General features: G+C 46.2%; 1 protein-coding gene across 1 annotated transcript in view; it reads right to left on the minus strand.

Annotated features, from left to right (window-relative positions):
• LOC112118329 (calcium uptake protein 2, mitochondrial) overlaps positions 1-7,360 on the minus strand; it is a 254,334-nt gene extending 246,974 nt beyond the window's left edge. The window contains exon 1 of the mRNA XM_026653578.1: positions 7,082-7,360. Within this exon, the coding sequence (XP_026509363.1) occupies positions 7,082-7,291 (210 nt within the window). The 5' untranslated portion in view covers positions 7,292-7,360. The remainder of the gene's footprint in view (positions 1-7,081) is intronic.
• Between the last annotated feature and the right edge of the window lie 2,502 nt (positions 7,361-9,862).

Below are 9,862 nucleotides of genomic sequence, written 5' to 3' on the forward strand. Positions count from 1 at the left end.
GAAAGCTCATGCTCCTATACGTCTGTTAGTCTATAAGGTGCCACAGGACTCTTTGCTGCTTTTACAGATCCAGACTAACACGGCTACCCCTTTGATATAAAAATAATAGATGCTGCATAGACAAGTCTCTTATCAAGCTTCTCAACCATACATTATTTCACTCTGATTTGAATTACAGTACTACAGAAAAACAAATATAAGCCATCACTATGGCTTAGTCTATACTTAAAGTTTTGTCAGAATAGTTATGTTCATTAGGAGCATTAAAAAACCACACCTCTAATGAACACAGCTATGCTGGCAAAAGTCTAGTATAGATGCAGTTATACCAGCAAAAATGTTCTTTTAAGCTTAACAGAAAAAGCAGTCTTTTGGGCATACAAGCTGTCTCAACACTAGGAATGTTTCCCAGTATATCTATATCGACAAACACTTTCTAGTGTAGAGAAGGCCTATATCTGGCATTAGCCAACAGTGTAAAAGGACAATGTTAAGAGCTATGTGGAGTCATTGCATAGATAAAGGTTTACATTCATCACTGAAGAATTATCTATCACAGTACTTCCATGATAAATTTCTAAAAAGAATAGGCAAAAAAAAAAGGGGGGGGGAGGAATTAATAAAGATAATTTCTTACACTCTTCACTGCTTATCTAGAGCTTTAATGACCAGAAAAAAATACATCCACGGTAATCTTACATTAAGGCAATGTCTACACTAGAAACATAAATCAACCTATGTTAGGTAGACTTATAACCCCCACAGTAATTACTGCAGTGGTTCATGTCCACAATACCCTCCTTCTCTCGGTTGTGCACATCCTGGCTGCCCGCAAGGCTTTTGGCTCCTGGCCACTGGGAGCCCAACAGCCCCTGGGCTCTCAACTCCCTGCCACCAAGAGCCCGGCTGCCCCCGGGCTCTCAGCTCCTGGCTGTGAGCTCTGACAGGGTGCCAGAAACCTCTGGGCAGCCACTGGGCTCCCCACCTCCCAGCTGGGCTGCACCCACTTGGCTCCCTGCTCCCAGCCAGGCTGCGCCTTGGGCTCCTCAGTCCCCACAGGGAGCCCAGCAGCTGCACCAAGGCTCCCGGTTCCCCGCCCAGACTCCAGGTGCTCCCCACCAGGAGCCCAGATGTGGTGGGGAGCCAAGAGCCCGGGGGGTGATGGGGTTGGGAAGCCGGGCTCCCAGCAGGGCAAGTGCAGTCCAGCTGTGAAAGGGGAGCCCGGGGGGCAGCCGGGCTCTAGCTGGAGTTCCCCACCCACCCCAGTGACAGCCTAGCTTTCTTGTCAATTTCACAGCTTCAGCATGGAGCTACGAAATTGAATGACAGGCAACAGCCGATGTAAATAACAGTGTCTACACAGACACTGCGTCACCCTAACTACACCGACATTAGCGCTACACCTCTAGTGGAGGTGGAGTTATTATGTCGGTATAACAGGGCACTTACATTGGCGAGAACAAGGCTGCCTTACGTCGACCTAACTGTGTGGTGTAGACCAAGCCTAAATCTGGTCATGAACTTTTGCCTCTAGCCTACAATGAGAGAGTGACAGAACAAAGAAAATTACACTGTATGAACAAACACCAGACTACCATATCCTAAACTAGAAAAAATTAAGATACTAAAGATAAACAAGAAAAAAGCCTCTATGACTACACAGACCACACTGTAAGAAGAAATAAAAAATGGATTAACACACAGTAAAGGAAAGTAAGACGCTAGAAAATGAAACAGGTTAACTATGCTTCTTACAGAAAGAAAAAATTGATTCATTCATTTATCCTCAGCTTGCACAGACTTACAGGCATGCTTAAATTTATGCACTATGAGTAGTAGCCCCATTAAAATCAATGGGACACCGACCATTAGTAAATGTAAGCACATATATACATTTTAACAGTATTATGGCCATTGCACAAGTCATTTAACAGGAAAGTTCAGTTAAGACTTCAGAAGATGATCAGTGCCAGAGATATTTTTATATTCAGTTCAATAAATAATGAAAGAACAGGTTTGAGGGAATGGGGAAAGAGAAAGGAAAATATAGTAGGTGTAATACACTCTTTTAAAAAAGTACAAAATGATTTTTTTCAGAACTAGCTTTGATGCACATATTGTTTGTCCTAAAGTCATCATTTGCCAATGGTTAAAAACAGTTTTATATGCACACATCTTATCATTACTGTTCTGGAGCAAGTAATATTTGAAAAAAATTAGGCCCTGATCCTACGAAGACATGAACAGCCACATCAGTGGAACTCTTCATAGTGCATACATTAAGTTTTTGCAAGATCAGGGCGTTATGTGATAATTAAGCAAAGTTATTAATGATTATTGTATCCAACTGTTAGAATTACACTCAGGGTCAGGTCAATAGCACAGGTCATTTTTAAATAGTGCCACTTTGACATCAGATACCTCAAATAATCATTACCATTCTTCACTAGTTAATTCACATGCAGCAACTTTACTGGTTGTATGGCTGAAAGGTGGGGGGAAGGGAGGGAGGAGAAGAATGTGGAGGAATGTGGGAAGTGTTGGCATGGGAATAGATTCAATGTTCTAAACAATAAATGTGATGCTTTAGACCAGGGATCGGCAACCTTCGGCACGTGGCCCGCCAGGGTAACCACCCTGGCAGACCGGGCCGGTTTGTTTACCTGCCGCGTCCGCAGGTTCGGCCGATCGCGGCTCCCACTGGCCGCAGTTCACCGCTCCAGGCCAATGGGGGCGGCAGGAAGCGGCAGCCAGCACATCCCTTGGCCCACGCCACTTCCCGCAGCCCCATTGGCCTGGGACAGTGAAACGCACCAGTGGGAGCCGCGATCGGCCGAACCTACGGACGCGACAGGTAAACAAACCGGCCTGGCCCACGAGGGTGCTTACCCTAGCGGGCCACGTGCCAAAGGTTGCCGATCCCTGCTTTAGACCATTTATAACTTGGTGGTGGACACAGAGTTACAAAACATTTCAAAATTCCTAGTTTACATTTCAATAATGTATTTTTGTATCACCATAAGGTAGTTGAATTTCTGCTAATTTAACGTTTATGAATATTTGTATCAAACTATTAATATTTTCTTTTACAGAACTACTTGTCTCTCTGTATCATCCCCCATCATACTACACAATGAAAAAATACTTAAGACATTCATAATCAAAGAGCTACATTGTGAGACAAATAAAAGGTGGGTTAGTAGCCTGTATGTTCAACAGAACAATGAACCAGTGAAGTCATCACTTATCTGTGTCAAAGAAAAAAAAATCTCAAACATAACACATGCTCCTCACAAAACAATTCCCGATACTACTAACATATCTGCATAAGCAACTTAATAGTCTTACAATGCAATTTGTTTATGAATATTTTAGATTTACATTTACTAGAGCTCTACCAGTAGCATCTAATACAGACTGCTCAGCAGGAAGCATGCCATGCTGGCTCTACTACTCCATCCCCCACCTCCCTTCCAGTTTAGGACTTCACAATCCCATTTTTCTTTTATTCTCTTATTTTTCTTTTCATTTTCTGTTCTTGGCCTCGGTATCACAGTTTGTATGGTCAGCACTTGAGAAATTTCAGCGCAAGAGTCACTAGAAATTGGATGCAGAACCTTTGCCTCTAAGGCAAATTTATTGCTGAAAATAGAAAACAAAATTAAATTACTGGGATCTGCTACTGTTCAGTGATTCCACTTTTTCACAACAGAAACGGTTCCTAGAAATGCTAGGTTCCACCTAGAGGGTCAAAGAGTTCTACCACCTAGCTAGCCAAATACTATATGGGAGCTATTTCATGGTCTATCACCACCAGAACCATGTTAATTCAACACAGCCTCAGATGCTTTTCCTTCGTGGTTATTTTTTAAAAAAATATTGGGGCTCACAAGTGTCATATGGCGAGACTACTTCCAATTAATTCATGTGATGATTTTGGCACCCGATTAAGGTTGCACAAAATCATTGTAGTTATACATAAATACTTATCTCTGCAAATTTCCCTTGACAAGATTTTTTGTAATCCTTAAAACTGTAATCTGATATTTTCATATTTTAAATGTAGCATTCAACTGTTGTGAAATAAGAGACTACACTTTGTGAACAAAAATACTGTGTTTTTCAATCTGTTGGTTCTTCAGAGCAAATTAAAACTATCCCAGAAGCATGTTAATGGGCCTGAATGCTGGGTCCCCGCAGTATTATTGCTATGACAGGATCCTATATATAGCAAGTCAAATTGTTATTAAATGGGCACTTTCAAGGACTAAGGACAGGATTAAGATTTAACTCATCATAAAAATACCACACTTTTAAAAACTGCTCTACTGATCTTAGAAAAGTGTCATTTCTCCACAATAAGGACTCCAACACCGACAAAATCCTAACCTCTCTATTTTGCGACTCAAGAATAAACCAAGAATTAGAAGTTTTATGCAACTGCCTGTCCTACACTCTTCAATGTGTTCAGTATTTGTTAGAAGGCAAGGTAAGTACAAATTTTTGCTCACAGAAGTATTCCCAGATCAGAATACTTGTATATTTCCCAATACCCGATCCACTCATGAGAACTGACCAGATGGACAGCAATACAAGCATGTCCATGTATCCAACAAGCCACATATTAAATTAATCTCCTAAGGAAAACAGAGAAAGACTTCACTCCCAAACTGAAAAGGACAAAGTTAGTATGGATAATAATGTTTTGAAGTTTTCAAGAGAGGGTTTTTTTTTAATCTATTAACATAACTACCATACTGGGTCAACCAATCGTCCATCGAGCCCAGTATCCAGTCTTAACGCAGGGCTGAATGATTCAGAGAGAATGACCAGAACAAGGGAATTATCAAATGATCCATCCCCAGTCATCCAGTCCCACCTTTTGGCAGTCACAGGTTTAGGGACATCCAGAACATAGGGTTGCATTCCTCACCATCTTGGCTAATAGCCATTGATGGACCTAACCTCCATGAACTTATCTAATTCTTTTCTGAACCCAGTTATACTTTTGGCTTTCATAACATCCCCTGACAATGAATTCTACAGGTTGACTGAGTGTTGTATGAAGTGGTACTTCATTTTGTTTGTTTAAAACCTGCTGCCTATTAATTTCATTGGGTGACCCCTGGTTTGTGTGTTATGTGAAAGAATAAGTAACATCTTTATTTGCTTTCTCCACACCTTTCATTATTTTACAGACCTCTATCATATCCCCCACCCCAGTCATCTCTTCTCTAAAATGAACAGTCCCCGTCTTTTTAATTTTAATCTCTCCTCACACAGAAGCTGTTCCATATCTCTGATCATTGTTGTTACCCTTCTCTGTACTTTTTCCAACTCTAATATATCTTTTTGGAGATGGGAACAACCAAAACTGCCTGCAATGTTCAAGTTGTGGGTGTACCATTGATTTATATAGTGATGCTATATTTTGTTTTATCATCTCTCTCCTAATGGTTCCTAACTTTCTGTTAGCTTTGACTGCCGCTGTACACTGAGCAGATGTTTTCAGAGAATTATCCACGATGACTTGAGTGATAACTAATGTGGACCCCATCATTTTGTATGTATAGTTGGGATTATATTTTCCAGTGTGCATTACTTTGCACTTATCAACCCAGTTTTGTGAGATCCCTTTGTAACTCTTTGCAGTCAGCTTTGGACTTAGCTATCTTGAGTAATTTTGTATCATCTGCAAACTTAGCCACCTCACTGTATTCCTGACAGTAACCCTTTATCTGCATACTGATGCTTAATAGGCAAGTACATTCTAATATTCATAACACAAACACAAGTAATATATAGACCCGCCTGGAAAATATTTGTACTGGGTAGTGAGCCATGCAATTCAGACAGAAAACAAGACACAAAAACATTCTGTTTGTGAAATACTCATCCTTAAATGCACAAATGCCAGCTGAAGTGACTACGTTAGATTGTGAAGCAGATGACAAACTTTGTAAATGAACAATTACAGGCAAAGCTGACTAACTGAATGCATACTTGTGTCAACTGCAACTAAGTTATCTACATTATTGTGTGATTATGGTTTACAGTGAATGGGGAAAGGCACTCAGCACTAAGAGGGAAATCCTGCTTTCACTGAAGACAAGGGCACAACTCATTAATCTACATAAGGCTAGGATTGTTTTAAGTGAAATACTGTTGATCTTGGTTGCTGCCTGATGTCAAGGGGACCAGACACATGCATTACCTCACCTGCTTGACCTCAGATGAATTAAGCAATGGAGGCTCTTCCAGGAGGGCTCTATCTACAGTTTTGGGACAGATAAAGTATTATCATTATGGTTTGCTATAAGTTGATTTCATACTACACCTACCTAAGCAGAGATGTCACCAGCTTCCACTGTCACTGAGGCTACGTCTTCACTACGGGGGGGGTCGATTTAAGATAGGCAAATTCAGCTACGCGAATAGCGTAGCTGAATTCGACGTATCGCAGCCGACTTACCCCGCTGTAGGGACAGTGGCAAAATCGACCTCTGCGGCTTCCTGTCGACGGCACTTACTCCCACCTTCGCTGGTGGAGTAAGAGCGTCGATTCGGGGATCGATTGTCGATAAATCGATCCCCGAGAGGTTGATTTCTACCCGCCGATTCAGGCGGGTAGTGTAGACCTAGCCTTACTCTTCTTTGGGTCAGATACAGTGTAATTATTGTCTATGCACCTTCCTTCACCTGCCAGGCTTTCCTGACATAAGCTGTGCACTGCACTGGGTCACATAGTGTCAATCTGCATGCCCTGTGCTCAGTGGGCTTTGTTGGGTACTGAGAAGAAGAGAAGTATCAGCCCCAGTTTAGCTTAGGCTACCGAGTTGGGGCAGGGGGCAGTGAGGGGCTATAGCAGGTAATGGCCCTGCACTGGGCTACCAGGTGTGTGTGCTGGGGATGGGGTATTACAGCAGGTAACAACCCCAGTGCCCCCTGCCCCAGCGAATGGTGCATGTGTGTATGGTAATGGGGGTTAGAGCGGGTAACAGCCCCTGCCCAGGGCGCGCGCGCGGTGGACACGGCAGTTATAGCGGGTAACAGCCCTGCCCCTGAGAAGCTGGTCACTTACCTGAGCCAGCACCGTCAGGAACCCACCGGGCGCTGCCCGTCCGCACCAGCCGCTGTAACCCGCTGCCAACGAGCCTCCTGCAAGTAGGGTGGCAGCTGCAGCCCACAGACCCGGACACCGCTGCTGGCTCCCGGGGGCCCGCAGCCCGGAGACGCTGCCCCTCAGGGAACGCCGGGCACCCGCAGCCAGCGCCGCTCTCCAGGCCGCCATCTTCCCGGAAGCAGCTACAGAACCAACGCAGAACTCAAACGGAGCCTTCTGCTACCGAGCCGGCCCTGACGGCCCAGAGCCGCGCTAGGGAGCATGCGCAATGGAGGAGTAAAGCCTCTGCCCTTACTTTGCCCTCAGTTCTACTAACCAAGCGCACAGAAGGACCCGGCGGGGGTGGTGCAGGAATTCTCTCAGCATCCGTGCTAGGCTTGTGTGTGACTCCCCTCTCGTCCCTCCAGCCCGGTGTCTGTGCCTGCCCCACAGAGCCCACCTCTGCCCTGAAGCATGGAGTGTCCATCAAGTCACCCCCCACAACACAATGAAACAGAATAGTGCCAGGGAGCAACAAACAGGCAAAGGTTAACAGAATAATAAATAAAGAGCCAGGGTTCTTCACCCATACCGCACTGCTGGCCCCTGGGGGCCCACAGCCCAGAGACTCTGCCCCTGAGGGAATGCTGGGCACTCGCAGCCAGGGCCATTTTCCAGGCCACCATCTTCCTGGAACCAGCTACGGAGGCTGGGGCAATGCAGAAGTCAAACAGAGCCCTCCACTACTGGTCATCAGGGGGACGGAGGCACCCATCTGTCAGCCTGACATGGTGTCCTGGGAGGTATGGGCCTGTATCTGAGAGGTTATGGAGGGACTGTCAAGGATCATCCGGCCCTCTGACTACTACCCCATGTTACTCATCCCTGTGGGCACTAACAATACTGCGAGGTATGACCCTGAGCAGATCAGAAGTGACTACAGGGCTCCCTGGCTCCAGGAGTAATGGTGAAGGAGCTGGGGGAGTGGGTGGTGTTCTCTTCAATCCTTGCAGTCAAGGGTAGGAGACCAGGCAAAGACAGATGCATCCTGGAGGTCAATGACTGGCTGCGCAGATGGTGTCGCCAGGAGTGCTTCAGCTTCCTTGAACATAGGCATGGGCAGCGGGTATCATAGGCTGGGGAAGGCTGTGCCTTCCCAAATGGCCAGGTGTGGCCCCGCTCATGCTTTGCCCCCAGAGTCCCTCCTGCTTCCTGCTCTGGCCCACTCTTCCCAGTTCCCTTGTGCAGTGGCCCCGGCTTGGGCTGGGGCGGCTATTGGGGCCGCACGTGCCACCCTCCCTCCCAGCACTCTGGGGCTTTAGCCGTGCCGCCTGCCCACCCGGCAATCCAGGGCTGGGGAGGCTGGGGCCATGCCACCCACTTTCCGAGCACTCTGGGGCTGTGGAGGCTGGGGCCACGCCATGCCGCCCAGCACTCAGGGGCTGGGACCATGCCCTCCACCCTCCGAGGACTCCGGTGCTGGGGATGGGGGTTGGGGCTGCACCAACCGCCCTCCCGGCACTTCAGGGATGGAGCCGCACCACCTGCACACCGGTACTCCAAGGCTGAGGAGCCTGGGGCCACGCCACACCACCCGCCACTTGGGGGTTGGGGAGGCTGGGGCCATGCCACCCACCCTCCCAGCAATCCAGGGCTGGGGCTGCGCCACTCACCCACCTGGCACTCCGGGGCTAGCCTGGGGCAGGGGCCGGCAGCCATGGTGGGGGGCTCTGGACTGCGCCAGGGGACGGAAGGGGCGGAGCTAAGGGCTAGCATCCCCCAGCCAGCGGTCCAAGCGCTGCCCATGACCAGGAGATGCTGTTCCAGGAAGGGCTGCTGAGCAGAGATGGGATCCACATATCAAGGAAGGGAAAGAGCATCTTTGGATACAGACTGGCTAACCTAGTGAGGAGGCTTTGAACTAGGTTCAATGGGGGCAGGAGACAAAAGCCCACAGGTAAGTCAAAAACATGGAGACCTGGGAGAAAGGTCAGAATCTGGGTGGAGCATGAGCCATTATAGCAGGGATAAGGGAGAAACAAGAGAGAACATAAGAAATCAATATGTTCGATGTTTGTATACTAATGTGATCAGTATGGGGAATAAACAGGAAGAACTAGAAAGGCTAGTTAATAAACACAACTATGACATAGTTGGCATCACAGAGATTTGATAGGATAATACAAATGACTGGAATATTGGTATAATAGGATATAGCTTGCTCAGGAAAGACAGGCAGGGAAAAAAGGGAGGAGGAGGTGTTTCCTTATAATATCAAAAACGTATACACTTGGACTGAGGTTGAGATGGAAATAGGACTCGGCCTTGTTGAAAGTCTCTGGGTAAGGATAAAAGGGGTAAAAAACAAGGGTGATGTCATGATAGGGGTCTACTACAGACAAAATCTAACAAAATCATCCAAAGCACAGGATGTGGTGGCGATGGAGGACTTCAGCTACCCAAACGCATGTTGGGAAAATAATATTGTGCAGCACAGATTATCCAACAAGTTCTTAGAATGCACTGGAGACAATTTTTTATTTCAAAAGGTGGAGAAAGCCACTAGGGGAGAAGCTGCCTTAAATTTGATTTTGACAAATAGGGAAGAACAGATTGAGCAGTTAAAAGTGGAAAGCAGCTTAGGTGAAATTGATCATGAAATGATGAGTTCATGATTCTAAGGAACGATAGGAGGAAAAACAGCACAATAAAGAAAATCGATTTCAAGAAGGCAGATTTTAGCAAACTCAGGGAGTTGGT

Source organism: Terrapene carolina, unplaced genomic scaffold (genome assembly GCF_002925995.2).
Source record: "Terrapene carolina triunguis isolate 2854851 unplaced genomic scaffold, T_m_triunguis-2.0 Scaffold141, whole genome shotgun sequence".
In the NCBI taxonomy this organism is placed as follows: Eukaryota; Metazoa; Chordata; order Testudines; family Emydidae; genus Terrapene; species Terrapene triunguis.